The sequence below is a fragment of the Anabrus simplex genome, chromosome 2 (assembly GCF_040414725.1).
Source record: "Anabrus simplex isolate iqAnaSimp1 chromosome 2, ASM4041472v1, whole genome shotgun sequence".
In the NCBI taxonomy this organism is placed as follows: Eukaryota; Metazoa; Arthropoda; class Insecta; order Orthoptera; family Tettigoniidae; genus Anabrus; species Anabrus simplex.
In genome coordinates, this window is record NC_090266.1 from 189,690,319 (window position 1) to 189,705,818 (window position 15,500).

A 15,500-nucleotide genomic window follows, 5' to 3' on the forward strand; every position below is an offset into this window, starting at 1 on the left:
GACGCGCAGGTCGCCTACGGGAGTCAAATCAGAAGACCTGCATCTGGCGAGCCGAACTTGTCCTCGGACACTCCCGGCACTAAAAGCCATACGCCATTTCATTTTTTATCAGTCTTAAGGAAAATAATGGATATGAAGAGTATTCTAGGGCACGAGGATTTGTTTCCGCAGCGACAGTATGCTCTTAGACCACGGCATGCAAGCTCGGAATATATAGACATTGTTTAAACAAATACACATACAAACGATCAAATCGTATGGTGCTTCGACGCTGATGGGCATTGACTTTCCAAGCAAATGCTGTCCAGTCCAAAGGCCTGCATATTACGAGGTGATGCGTGGTCACCGCGACGGCGAATCGTTTTGGTCGTTATTCTTAATGTCCTAAACCGGGGCCGATGCCTCACCGTCATATAGCTCCTCAGTTATAATCGAATCGGCTGAGTGGACCTCAAACCACCCTTCAGATCCAGGTAAAAGTTAATAATAATAATAATAATAATAATAATAATAATAATAATAATAATAATAATAATAATAATAATAATAATAAAAATAATAATAATTGTACCAGGGGTACACTTTCCCCGGCTACTTAAACTGCACGCCTTACCTACAATCATCTATGCCAATGGACATGAACTTGATTAAACTTTCAAGAATTTCCTTTTTGACGGTTAGATGGCTCTGTCATCTATTTGCTAGCGACAACTAATGGATAGACACAAACTAATTGCTAAAGAAATTTTGTTTTTGTTATTGGTAAACCTTTTTTCTGAGGATTGCTTTTTTAAATGTACCGAATTTGTCAACACTTCAGCTGGTTCCTCCTCTGTTATAATCTACCTATCGCATGCTTGTAACTATGTTCTCTAGCCAATCAAACCCGGGGGTGTGTATGGAAATTCAGCCTATCAGCGTATTGCATTTTAATATAGTCTGGAACTTTCCCCTACGGAACTATTTAACGATAGCACTTTAGGGCCGTCTTGTCAGAATTGTCAGAATTGCTCCAATTCTTGAGAGTGCGACTTGACGGAGGCCAGAGAGGGCCATGGGGAAGGACGCGGCTGGCATGAAGAAGATCCAGCGCTATAAGGTAATGGCAGAATTTACCTAAACATGTGATCGTGCCTGCGGGTAGTTCAAGGGGAAATGTTTCAGCAGTTTTCGTAATACCTGACATAGAATTGTTCTTTTTGGGATGAAATGTACGACCTTCTGCGCAGTCTTCGACCTCTATTTCTATCCCCTACAGGGAAAATATTTAGTGTAAGGGAGCACGAGTGGTGACACTCAGTTTACTCTATTTCAACTTTTGAGCCGGGTAACTAAAGTTTTCAACCTCTAAATATTGGAAATATTGTTTCGGCTTTTAAATGTTCCCCCTTTAGTCATCCTTTTTAGTATGGGATTAGCCTCTGTGTCATTCGGCCTCAAACCCACTCAGGTTCTCGTCTCCTCCAGAATGTTCTTTAAGGAGTGCTGGTTTTTTTCCTCCTTGCCTTTTGTTAATGGCCTGTTGTGAGTAACCTTTTCTTTTAATTCTTAAGGCCTTGTAGTATGGGTAATTATGCCCTTGAATATTCTATATTATTCTTAGGGTAACCGTGTCTACGTTTTGGTTCCCTTTGGAAAGAGAAATTAATTATGGAACTTTGTAATAGATAAGCCCACCATGGGGCAACCAGTATAATTATGAACACTAGGCATTTGAAGTGAGATCACCCTAGGGGTTGCCGTCTGTAACTAAGATTGTGAAAAGCAACTGATTGCATAATTAAGGCTACCCTCTTGCATCTTGGAGCTGGGACTCCTATAAATTGTGCCTGTTTTGGAGCAACTACGCTCTTTCATTATGTTGTACCTGTCAGGAGCAATTATACTCTTTAGTATGTAATTTAACGAATGGGAGTTTCTCCCAATTTATTTTGTACCTGATTTAGGACTTCTAACTCCAATTCATTGCTGGAGCTGGCGAGCTCGTTGTTAATATTTTCAACTGTTCTTTGTTATACTATTAAATTTCTCTCTCTCTAAATTTTAAGAAAGGAAAAATAAAATTTCCAAATTTGTTATAGTAAAAGTGGCTCTAAGGAAGCCCCTGTCCAGCCATTCAACCCAGACGCTTCCTATTCCCCTGTGAGCCACGGAATTTCCGTAAAAATAATAATAACAACAATAATAATAGGCATAATAATATGTAATTGGTTTTTACGTTCCACTGACTAATTTTTTCGGTTTTCGGAGACGCTGAGATGTCGGAATTTAGCCCCCCCCCCAGGAGTCATTTCACGTGGAAGTAAATATAACGACTCGAGGCAGATATATTTGGGCGTCTCCAAATACCACCGGACTAAGTCAGGATCGAACCTGCCAATTTGGGCTCAGAAGGCCAGCGCTCCACCGTCTGAGCCACCCAGCCCGGCTAAGTCTCTAACCCTGGCCGGGATTCGAACCCGGGATCTCAGGGTGAGAGGCAGGCACGCTACCCATGGAACGTGGAGTAAGTTATATACACGTACATAGACTACCAATTATTGATGAATATGTTTTTGATTGATGAATAATGTTTCATTTTTTATTTATTTTTCTTCCTTAGGTCTATATGACGGGGCCAAGGCTAAATCGTATGGTATTAAATCATTGTACAGTTCCAGAATATTAGAAACATTATGGATATAATCATACATATTACATGTAGGTGATACATAGGCCATCACGCATAGGCGTAATTACATACATACATTCATACATACATATCTAAATACATGCAGGCATACAGGGTAAATATGCATGCATATTAACTATTCTATCCTGGCTCAGTTCAGTGGTACTTGACGAGCTCGATAGCTGTAGTCGCTTAAGTACGGCCAGTATCCAGTAATCGGGAGATAGTGGGTTCGAGCCCCACTGTCGGCAGCCCTGAAGATGGTTTTTCGTGGTTTCCCATTTTCACACCAGGCAAGTTCCGGGGCTGTACCTTAATTAAGGCCACGGCTGCTTCCTTCCACTTCCTAGGCCTTTCCTATCCCATCGTCGCCATAAAACATATCTGTGTCGGTGCGACGTAAAATAAATAGCAAAAAAAAAGTGGTACTTGAAGTGAAATAACTTATAATCCTCCATTCGCTCTTTACACTGTGATCTCTTTTGTTTCCACGCCTCAGCTTGAAATTGTTAAACATAGAGTCCAGTAATCACTACTTCAGCCTTTATCTGCTGCTTTTAGCTTAAATGTCCATGCCCATTGACTTCTGAGATAATCCACTCTTCTCTATTCACTTCACATGACAATTTTACGTGCCGCAGTGTCCCAGACCTTTCAATGGTCTGAGCCAAAATCGGCGGGTTCGATCCCGGCTCAGTCTCGTGGTATTTGAAGGTGCTCAAATACGCCAGCCTCGTCTTGGTAGAGTAATCGGGTCGTAAAGGAACTTCTGCAGAACAGATTGCTGACAGCTCGGCATGTCTGAAATCCGTAAAAGCTTAGTTCGATGTAAAACTAACAGCATTATTATCTCCTTCACATAAGACGATTCGTTAGAGTTTCATTCAATTACTAGACTTCTCTTCATTACGAACGTTCTCCAGTTATAGTTACACCAGTTTCTAATACCAATTATTCTGTCTGCATTTATGTAGACAAAATAACTGCTTATAAATAAGAGACCTACAGTAGATTCATCAAATGTTCGTCCAACATATAGAAAATTTCGTCTGAAGACCAAGGGAATGTTATAACGTAATAGTTTCCACGTCCCTCTTACTAATTCTCCGGTTTTTGGGGACGAAAATATCTCAGAAGTTTGTCCCGCAGGAGTTCTTTTACGGGACCGTGAATCCACCGACACAAGGCTGGCGTATAAGAGCACCTTTAAGTATCAACAGACTGAGCTGGGACCGAAGCCACCAACCTGGGCTCAGAAGGCTAGTGCTGTACTATCTTAGCCACTCCGCCCAACATAGGATAGGCTTATAGGCTGACCTAGAGGGACTCAGAGTGTAAATGACACTTACGTAAATAATATATGATAAAGTCTCAATACGAATGGATCTATTGCAAAGCACAAAAAAAAGCAAAGTCATCTCCATACAGGCCATGAAGGCACTGGGAAGGGTGGAAGGTGGTATAGAGTGGTTAGCTCTACGCCGAGCCGCCTTTGCCCTCAGGAATTAAGCTGGTACTATTTTTCTGGTGTAGGCTGAGTGAAACTTAAGACCATGTGCATGGACCTGTTGGAATGTTATAATTCATTTCTTCAATTAGAAGACAGAATAAATATTATTCTTTCCGATTTCTCAAAGAATCAAGCCACAGTCACCTTGGATCCAAGTCGAGTACCGCGAGATAAACCGTATGCTCGTTGCTTTCAGGAGACGGCTGGCCTCATTTCTTCATTATGCCATTTGTAAAGATTATTTCCCTCACTCTACTGTCATCCTACGAGAATATTCAAATTACATTCTTCAGATACTCTACTTGTTCCAATTACCCGTCTCTTACAATACTATAGGCTATAACCTAAATTTATTGGGAAACTCAGCGTCTTTCCGCACATTCTGGATTGCTATAAGGACAAAGTTTAACTACATCAAAATATAACAAAATTAAATTTGAACATAGGCCTATAATATTAAACATCATCTTATGAATAACTCTAAAAAATCAAAGACTAATAAATAATATATAGTCTACAGCATTAAAACATTTGGAAATACAGAAAAAAGAGAACAGGCCTACTTCTGAACCAGTGGGCGTGATCACACTGAAAAATAGCGTCACTGGCTTCCAACTAACGCGACCTCAGTTTGAATTCTAGCCAACGCATATAGAATATATGAAATGAAACGTCACGTACTTGCTTTCAGATCCCGCTTAAAACTGTTACGAACGTATTCAGGTGGTGATGGGTTCGAACACCACTGCCGACAGCTCTGACAAGATGGTTCTCCTTTCCAGTCCCACCAAAGACCTGTCTGTGTTAGTGTGATGTTAAACAAGCCAAACATTACATTACGTTTAAAAATAGTGTCTTGAGCCATAAAGTAAGGTACCGGTCTCTTCCAATATAACTATTCCGCATCCGAGTGTAAATTAAAGCATCAGGATTTGATTCAACCACTCAACTTCGGAAGATGATGACTGTGATTGCTCTAGTCTAAGGTATACTTGAACCTCGGTTGTCGGGTCTGACAATACAGACGATTGTGGTTCATAATTATATGCAAAATAAAACTAATGACGAAGACAAAGGAACGCGACAAACCATTCAAGGAGTTAGAGTTCAGGATTTACCCAACTATGGTTTCCCAGTCTTCCTCTTGTTCGTGAGATAACACGCATCACCTCGAAGTTTTAAGAATTATTGTCAATTTGTGTATGTTTTGCGAGTGCATTCAGCAGTATTTGTATTCATTCTGATCATTTAAGCGTGAACTGCCGGTGCACAAGTTTAAGATCGATCAACTTAAAACCAGTACGAGAAGAAAATCTTAGTGAGTAAATTTTCGGCTGGAGAAGAAAAGGACGTGGCAGCGCACAGAACTAAATCTAGGTACAAAAAGAATGGTTTGCAGTTAAGGTTACCGGAAATTTAAGTGGTTTTCCGTCTAAGACATGTGATCGGCAAATGAGCTATTATCGACCAATTGTGCCAGGAAATGTTATCAGATTACGCGGGAAGAAACATAAAAGAAGGGAAAAATTATTATCCATACGAAAAATGTGCTTCATAGTATACATGTGACATGACATTTCTCTAGACCCATGTGGATGTTATCAGCCGGAATCTGGATAGCACGCTTGTATACGTGTTCTTACCATTCCCTCAAATAATAGCATAACTAAACATGAATTTAGTTCATTATTTAACCTATGAACTGCTACACAAAATGTCAGAGATTTCAAGTAATCCTATATACGAGGTATATCAGTCAACCAACCCCATGGCTTCAATAGCCCTGACCGATCTACCATGCGACCACCGCTCAGCCCGAAGCCTGCAGATTACGAGGTGATGCGTGGTCAACACGACAAATCCTCCCAGCCGTTATTACTGGCTTTCTAGACCCGGGCCACCGCTATCTAACTATCAGATAGCTACTCTACTATCGACACGTAGGCTGAGTAGATCTCGAACCAGCCCTCGGATACAGGTAAAAATCGCTGACTTGGGTGGGAATCGAAGTCTGTTCCTCCGGATAAGAGACCGGGTCTCTACACCTAGACCGTGGAGCCGACAGAAATGCATAAACTAAGTCCAACTTTATGTATACGTTTAAGATTTTTTCTTTTTTTTTTTTGCTACTTGTTTAACGTCGCAGTGACTCATCGAAGGTTTTCTGAGACGGAAGGATGGGAAGGTAGCGGCTGTGGCCTTAAATTATGTACAGCCCCAGAATTTGCCTGGTATGAAAATGGGAAACTACGGAAAACCAGCTTCCGGGCTGCCGACGATGGGATTCGAAACCACTATCTCCCGAATGCGAGCTAAGAACTACACGCCTCCAACCGTGTAGCTAACTCGCAACATACTATTATTAATGCGTTTTCTTAACCTAGCATGTCGTAATATTTCCCATAATGTTTTAACTTCACTTAAACTATGTCACATTCGTAGTTCAAAATATACGCCGCTATGCCTCTTCGTATTTTCTTTATGACATTCTCATAACCTTTAATTATTCTCGAAACCATGAACTATTATGAGCATGTGAATATCCAGGTACTTCGGTTGCTGTGGAGTATGAACAAGGGTATAACTGCGTCTATGACGTATATTTGTACGTCAGTATGATATTAAAATGTATAGTAGCCTATTGCTTCTTTTTATTAAAGGAAAACATAAGGTTGATAATTTAAAAAATCGCACCTTAGTTACCTACAAAGTACCGTACTTTGACAGGTATCCAGTAGTCTCTGTAGTCCGAATCCGTCACCCGACGTGCTCAGCAGTCGACACGTGTCGTTTTCATTGTCAGAGAAAGTTCTAAAACCTCTTTTAAAATGCGATTTTACTTTCCTTGATAGGCATACTGATGTACAGAATGTATTTTAAAGAAATTAACCATGGTTTATAAATTGCCGTTCATTGAATTAACTGCCTTTTTCATATACTATCTCTCTATAAATACAACACTGTATTTTTCTTTTTTTATATGCAGGCCTACTTTAAGCAGTACACATGTTCGTTTATTTCTTGGAATAAATTACATGTTTCCATTTAAATAACTCTATTTTTTCATTCAGCATCCAGTAATCCGACAGATCTTCATAATTTTAAAAGGCCCGGCCCTATATGTGTCGGACTAGAGAGAGACCCCACTGCATTTCAGAAATTACACCTGAATGGGAAACCTCACCTCGGACCGTAGGCCTACAATGATTTTCACCACCTGTAACGAACACCCCGAATACAGAGAATTCAAAGATATTTGTATAAAGGATTTAATTTCTCTGAGGAAGGATTTAAGAACGATTCTGTGCCTTTTTAATACTACTACAGTATAATGAACTTGTATACAGAGATATCACTCTGGGAACCCTGCCTCAGATATCATGGTATGCGATTCAGCTTTACTGTAAGAAACCAAGTAGTATAGTTCACATACATCCAAATAATAATGTTTAAGTCCGATCTGAGTGCGCAGTCGGTGGGTTGTTGTCCTTCTGTTACTAGTACAGTGGGTTTGATACCGGCCGCGGTGCGAGTGATTTCTTTTTTTAGTGGGGCAGCTCCGTGTCACTGATTTTCGACACATTAAAGAGCACCTGCGGTGTCTTAAAATCTTAAACAATCGAATGTATTTTACAAAAACATTATTATTATTATTATTATTATTATTATTATTATTATTATTATTATTATTATTATTATTATTATTACATCATCTTACACCCTACATAAAGTATTGCTTTTTTTAAATATAAGTTTCCATATTCTAAAGAAGGAGCATACAAATTATGTTTGAGATTTTAATGTTCCAGCAATTTGAGGGCCATATGGTGGACACTACTTCCAGAGACTCCTTAAACGAATTTATAAACCTGGAATTCGCCGAGTTTGAGCAGCTTATTATTAGACTACAGGTGAGGCATGACCAAGTCTGCAATAGGCCTGTGATGTCCAACTTTCATTCTCATGGATCTTCCTTAAGTGCTTCAATCAAAAATAATTTATGGGTGACTAAGATGCAGTGTTTAATTTTCCGACATCATTTGCAAAGTCACTTTATTCAGTATGTATGTATGTTCAGTCTTCAGCCCTAAGGCTGGTTGGATCCTCAACAGCTCCGCCATCAGCTGTCATAGATGGCCTATGCATCACTGAAGAGGCGTACTAGGGAGATTAGGAGTAAGGTAGTTTCCCGTTGCTTTCCTCACCGAGCCAGAAGTTGCTATTACATATCAGTCTGCCAAGCCCACTGAAATGCATGCACCAACCGACCCTATAAGCGATATTTTCACACCATTCATAGCTGGGACTGGCTGGAGAAGGAATGGCATTGCTGGCATCGCTCATTCCTCAGTCACTTTCATACTGTCAAAGCCAAGGATAAGACAGAGACAGATCAATGAAAGTAACAAAATTACTCTAGCCCATACCAGAAGACATAGTGCTCTGTAAACACTAGGTCCTGCTAACAAAGGCAAATTTATTCAGTAAAAGGATACATTATATTTTCTTTTACACGTATGGGCATTCGAATGTGTGTGGGGGCTCTGAAATTTATGCACTTGAATGTTTCGTAATATGTGTACTATCACGATATCTACTAAAGCAATTAATCAAAAGGCATTAATTAGAAACCAATGTTAAGATTTTTTAAAAGAAATGAGGGAGTATTGATTCCGAGCTCACTGTCTGCTGCATTCAAGAGCCCGATACACATCACTGTTTCGCTTAAATGTGATTGCAGCGCTCGTTTACGGGAACTCAAATTTGCCACCCGTATTATATGTGTAAAACAGGATAGAAATATGAAAGCAACCTTGAGATATTCATTTACTGCATATGGCTGAATTACAGGAAGGAAATCTGTAAATATAAACTATGAGGATAGAAACCGCGGGCATTAGATACTTCAGATTCGTGGTGTAACAACGTGGGCTATGAGTTCAGCTATATTAGTGGGAGTATAGAGATAGGCAGACGGAACAATTTTAATTCCTTTTCAGCGCATGGCAGTAAAAATCAAATTACTGGAAAAAAGATTCTCTGCTGGAAAAAAGCCCTTATAGCAGCACCAATCACATTCATCCTAAATCATGGACTTTCAAGAGAATTTAGGTAGAATGTATTGCCTTCACGTATATGTACTTAAAACGTCCGTTCTCCACTGAAGCATAGAAGCAAGATTGCACTGAGGGGGATATAAATTAGGTATTGCACTCCACTGCCAGACAAGGTGACCAAGATGTTCCGCACTGCTGGGAGATGCTGTCGTCACAAATACCATTGCTTCACAGATAAGAGGCAGGCGAGCGAACGTACTAAGTGTGACATCATAGCCCTCCACGTTCCCTCAAAGCCCTGGTTCCTCCTTCCCCCTTTCGGCCAATGGGTGCCCCGCCCTGCATTGACCCAACTCGACTGCGGTGTACGAAACTATGACGTCAGAAGCAGTCCAGGTCACATGACGCGGAAGCTGGCACCTAGCCAGAAGCAAGGTGAATGGATGGGAGAAAAGAATGTTTGTGACGTCATATGCTTCGCTCGACATTAAAACCACAGACCTACTGGGGAGCGAGTTCAAAATCGAATACGATGAAGGACAAAGTGAAGTGGTAGTACATCAGTGACGAAACAGGCACTATACTCATCACGATCAGATAGAAAGGTCATAAAATGTATGAAAACATTTCAAACAATATAGAACTGATTACCTTGCAAAACTCAATGTGCTTTAGAAAATGATCCTGGTCCTTACAACGTAAACAAAAACAAAGTTAATACTATGTAAATGTTTTGTTTCCTGCAGTCCTCACAAATCAAATAAACAGTAACATTACTTTACAGACTTGCTATTCACCAACACTCCAGTCTCCTTGCCAAAATTAATTAAAGCAATTATATCGTGATAAGTTCTAAATTGTAACGGGCAGCTATGGATAATACTCTATTCCTTTCAATAATTTTAACACAGCCATTTGAAATATGGTACTGTACGGAAGCAATATGTAAAATGATTGAAATATTTTTGTTTACCCTATTATCAACCTTAAGTGGTCAAACGATCGTCCGCATTAATCGGTTAAAATAAAGTTTATATCTGACAATGTAAAACGATCCTAATTTTGAGACCTAATGACACTGAATTACACACTTCAAGTACAAATAGCCATGTCCAAGGCTAAACTTCAAGGAACACGCGCGAAGAAAATAAAACACGGCAGTATACAGTGCGGTATGTTGTTTTCTACTGTGCACGCCGCATGCACGCGACAACCGCCGGTCGGCTTGTTTATCGTTTAATTTCTTCGTTCTTTGATGAGCAATAAATATAAAACTTACTGTTAATTTACGGGTAAAATGGTAGTAATGAAAAACGTTGTGAGCTGTGATTTTAAAAAAAATTCGTGGCAGAGGCTTTAAATATCTCAGTGTGGAAGACCATTGAACATTTTATAGCTTTCTACACACTAAGTATAAAACTTACTGTTAATTTACGGGGTGAAATGGTATTAATGGAAAACGTTGTGAGCTGTGATTTAAAAAAAATCCGTGGCAGAAGCTTTAAATATCTCAGTGTGGAAGACCATTGAATATTATATAGGTTTCTACACACAAACGTAACATTCATGAAAAACAATTCAAAGATTCGTTCTTAAGGAAATTTCGTGGTAATAATGGAAATTAATTGATCTAGTTTCTAACTACTGAAAGTAGCATTAGTTATACTGCATTTTTTATCTTTAGAAAAAATGCATTTCTTAAAGTATCTGTGCAGAATTTTGATTTAGGAGAGCAGAAGAGGAATACCACGTTTAGAAAGGGACATACCGACAACAAAGCAACGTGCTTGGGAAAGTTCTTCCCGTCAATTATCATGTATTAAAGGTCCGTATGGAACTTATTAGCCAGTAACTGCTGCAACTAACCTCTGAAGCAGCCTCCAACACGATCATTTCTTCACTAGGAGAATATTCCTCTTAATATTTCTTACATTCTCAGAGCGAACACCTTACTCTTACACACACGAACAGCTATCTCAAGTATACTTGAAGACATACCATACGAAACACTTCACATTGTACATATCTGACGTTTACTGCCACTAAATGACGAAACTTCCAACGTGCCAATACACAGAATTTAAACTTTATATGCACGAGGGCATCTTCCCATCAGGAAAAAACACGTGTGGCCAACCAGCCAAAAGTTAACACACATGCACACACGACCCTGTCGAGAGGACAGCGAAAATCTAGAGACAAACACTTACACATTCACGCACGACCCTACTGAGGATACAACAAACACAAACATCCACAGAGTAAGTTTACTTACTACTTCATCTTCTTCTAACTCTTCGTAGTATGAGTCACCGCTGCCTCGTCTACTGCCACCTAGACACATTATTCGCCTAAAGAGATCGGCAAGCACCGAACAGATGCCGCAATGTTGCATGTTGCAAGTTAAAAGCAGGCTGTGTGTACCTATAGTAGCTAGAGAGCTCCGGACGACCGGCTGGGCCGCGGAGCTAGCTCCTGCCTGCGGAGCACTAAGCTAAGCCTGATGCCAGTGCCACTGCCGGGGCATGCCTGGCCCCTTCTCGTCTCGTCGCCCCGCTGCGCTCCGCACTACACAACACACGGAGCCCGCGCACAACGCGCGAACCCTCAGCCCTCGCCGCCCGAGCTAAGCTCTGCTACTCACCGCACTGCCTGCATGCGACCAGACTCGTTGCTTTTTAGGAACCAGTCCCGGCGTTGCCACGTACTCTTCATAACATTACACTATGCCTTTTTAAAAAGTATATGTTTTACAAGTTGGTACAGTTAGCACTTAGACAGGCTAAAGTGGAGTTCTTTCTCTGTGTCTTCATTGCTCGATCCCACTCTCCCCTCCCATACCTGCCTCTCCCGCTCTTTTAGTCACAAATGAGACGGCAGCAGGAGGAGGAGGGGAGCATTATTTCTTTCCGGAATTCCGCTCCAAGCAACCCCTCCTTCTCAGCACAGGATCAATAATAACATGTACATGCAATATACATTGTGGTGGTGGCTAAGCCTCTTGAAACCAGACCAATTACAATACACTGAGTGAGGTGAGAAATGTACAGAAAATGCATTCTCTTCGAACTCTCGCAGGCTGCACATTCCTTGAACAACAATAAAAAAGGAAAGAGCCTGAGGGTTTATTGACACTTTTCTTTCAAAATCAAAGATTATATAAAATAAACATTCTAAAACGATTTGCGAATGAAAGCTAAAGGTTACGAAACGAAATACGTGCGTATCTTCATCACTCAGTGTCCGCGTTTACGATTGTTATTCATTATTTGTTATTCATTTAAATGCTCCTATTACGTAAATGACTTGATTAGCAATTTCTGTTTTTGTGGGTGTAGATTCGACGGGTTTATAATGAAAGTTCTGTTAACAATGTATTGTAGTCTTTTATGTAGACCTAACAGGTCTCCTACACATCAGCCGGCTTCGTAAGAGAACTTTAATTATATTCTTCATACTGGACGTCACAGGTTCAGTTCTGGTTCATGGCAAATAAGTTTGAAATTTAATGAAGTGATTTACTTGAACAAGAGGTAGTGGTAAGAAACTGAACTCTCTATATTATACACTATATTGTGAACCACTAATACCAGTATGGGGTGCTTGTAGTTTCTGCTTGGTTTCAGCTGTCACATTGGTAACAGCTTGAGAAACGTAAAGAAGAGGTTAATAGCCCAGACGGAGCTCTTGCAGGCGAGTTGTGTGGTGGTATTTGTGCCCAAATACGTTAGTTTCGTGTCGGTATACGTATGTGTATGGGCACGTAAAAGAACTCTTGTGAGACAAAAATGTGACACTTCGGCGTCTTCCAAAACCGTTAAAGTAGTTAGTAGGAGGTAAAACCAGTAACATTATCATAAATAACTGGACATAGAAGAACCCAGTTAGAAGCTGTGCATAGATTTTTTAAATTACGGTTTCGATTAAATTTCGAGGTTTTCTTAGTCAGTAAAGTCTTACATGAAGACTTCAAATATCATTCTCCCTTACGAACCCAGAAGGCTCATGAAAATTAATTCCGGACGCCTTTTAGAGAGAAAAAACTTTTAATTTGACGATTGGAAACTAATCAGCAGAATTTACAACGATTTTATAAATAAGACTAAATTCTAGTCCTGATGTTTCCCTATAGTGTATAAAACATTGACATAAATTTAACAACCTACATTACCCTTTCGAGAAATTTCAAGATGCTGTACAGACAACAAATTACCGAGCAAGTGGCCGTGCGGTTTGGGGTCGCCCAGCTGTTAGTTTGCATTCGGGAGATATTGGGTTCGAAACCCACTGTCGGCAGCCATGAAGATAATTTTCCGTGTGTCCCCATTTTCACACCAGGCAGATGCTGGGGCTGTACATTAATTAAGGCCTCGGCCGCTTCCTTCCCACTCTTATCCCTTTCCTATACCATCGTCGCATAAGACCTATCTGTGTCGGTGTGACGTAAAGCAAATTGTAAACAAATCAACAACAATAAATTGACAATCGGACGGAGCCTAGTTCGAATTAATTAAATAAAATACAATGTAAAACGAATGAATTAGCCACGTGATAAAGATCGTGCAGCAGCTTGTATTCGTGAAATATTGGGTTCGAATCCCAGAAGACAGCTCAGAAGACGGTTTACCGTAGTTTCTCATTTTCACACCACGCAAACGCTGGGCTGTACTGTAACTAAGCACAGACAACGGTTAAAATTTAATTTCGTATGGCTATTTCTAGCCGAGTGCAGCCCTTGTAAGGCAGGCCCTACGATGAGGGTGGGCGGCATCTGCCATATGTAGGTAACTGCGTGTTATTGTGGTGGAGGATAGTGTTATGTGTGGTGTGTGAGTTGCAGAGATGTTGGGGACAGCACAAATACTCAGCCCCCGGGCCATTGGAATTAACCAATGAAGGTTAAAATCCCCGACCCGGCCAGGAATCGAACCCGAGACCCACTGAACCGAAGGCCAGTACGCTGACGATTCAGCCAACGAGTCGGACACAGACAACGGTTTCTACCTGCCTTACCGAGCGAGATGGTTGCGCGGTACGGACCTTGCATTTAGCTTGCATTCTGGGTGAGTTCGAACCCCACCACTAGCAGCCCCTGGCCCGGGAACTGGGTGTTTGTGATGTCCCTAAAATCTCTGCAACTTATACACCACACAAAACACTATCCTCCACCACAATAACACACAGCTTCCTATATATCTACGGCTTATGCCGCCGTGAAAGGGCTGCATCATGCTAGCAATAGCCACACAATATTATTAACTTGTGAAGACTGACTAATGTAAATACCCACGAGTCCACTGGCCTTCAGTTCAGAGGGATGCATAAATCCGGTGTGTGGATTGATGACCCAAACATTATTATTATTATTATTATTATTATTATTATTATTATTATTATTATTATTATTATTATTCGGTTTCTTGGCAGTATGGTGAATGTAGTGCCCTTCGATTCAGAGGACCCCAGTTTCGATTCCCAGCTGGGTCGTTGATTTCAACTGCTTATATTGTAGTTAATTGCTCTGGTTGTGGAACTGGGGCACTTGTGATCGTCTTAATACACATCTACATACAACGCATCACACTACCAACCACCACAGAAACATACAATACCGGGTGAGTTGGCCGTGCGGTCAGGGGCGCGCGGCTGTGAGTTTGCATCCGGGAGATAGTAGGTTCGAATCCAACTGTCGGCAGTCCTGAAGATGGTTTTCCATGGTTTCCCATTTTCACACCAGGCAAATGCTGGGGTTGTACGTTAATCAAGGCCACGGCCATTTTCTTCCCACTCCTAGGCCTTTCCCATCCCATCGTCACCATAAGACCTATCTGTTCGGTGTGTCGTAAAACAAATTGTAAGAAAAGAAACATAAGTTACAATAGTGAAAACATCCCTCCACAAGTTTTTGGAGTCAGGAAGGGCATCCGGCCTTAAAACTGGACTTAATCCACATTTCGCCCCGACTCAAGGTGATTAGGAATATACCATTAATAATAATAATAATAATAATAATAATAATAATAATAATAATAATAATAATAATAATAATAATGATAATAATAAAAATAAATTGTACCGGGCGGTACACCTCCGCGCCGCTAGTTCAAATATTGCGCCCGTTGAAACTCCCCTACAGGAGAAAGCCTGAGCTTTAACAAACTGTATTAACTCAACAGTTTCTCCGAAGATAGCTCTGTGTGAAGTTTGATGTGTTTTTGTTTGTATTTGATCAAGAAGTGTGGACGTTCTCTACCACATGTCT

General features: G+C 40.6%; 1 protein-coding gene across 1 annotated transcript in view; it reads right to left on the bottom strand.

Annotated features, from left to right (window-relative positions):
* The window catches only part of LOC136862733 (uncharacterized), a 425,476-nt gene extending 413,569 nt beyond the window's left edge, over window positions 1-11,907 (bottom strand). The window contains exon 1 of the mRNA XM_067138959.2: window positions 11,514-11,907. Coding sequence (XP_066995060.2) covers window positions 11,514-11,633 — 120 coding nt within the window. The 5' untranslated portion in view covers window positions 11,634-11,907. The remainder of the gene's footprint in view (window positions 1-11,513) is intronic.
* Between the last annotated feature and the right edge of the window lie 3,593 nt (window positions 11,908-15,500).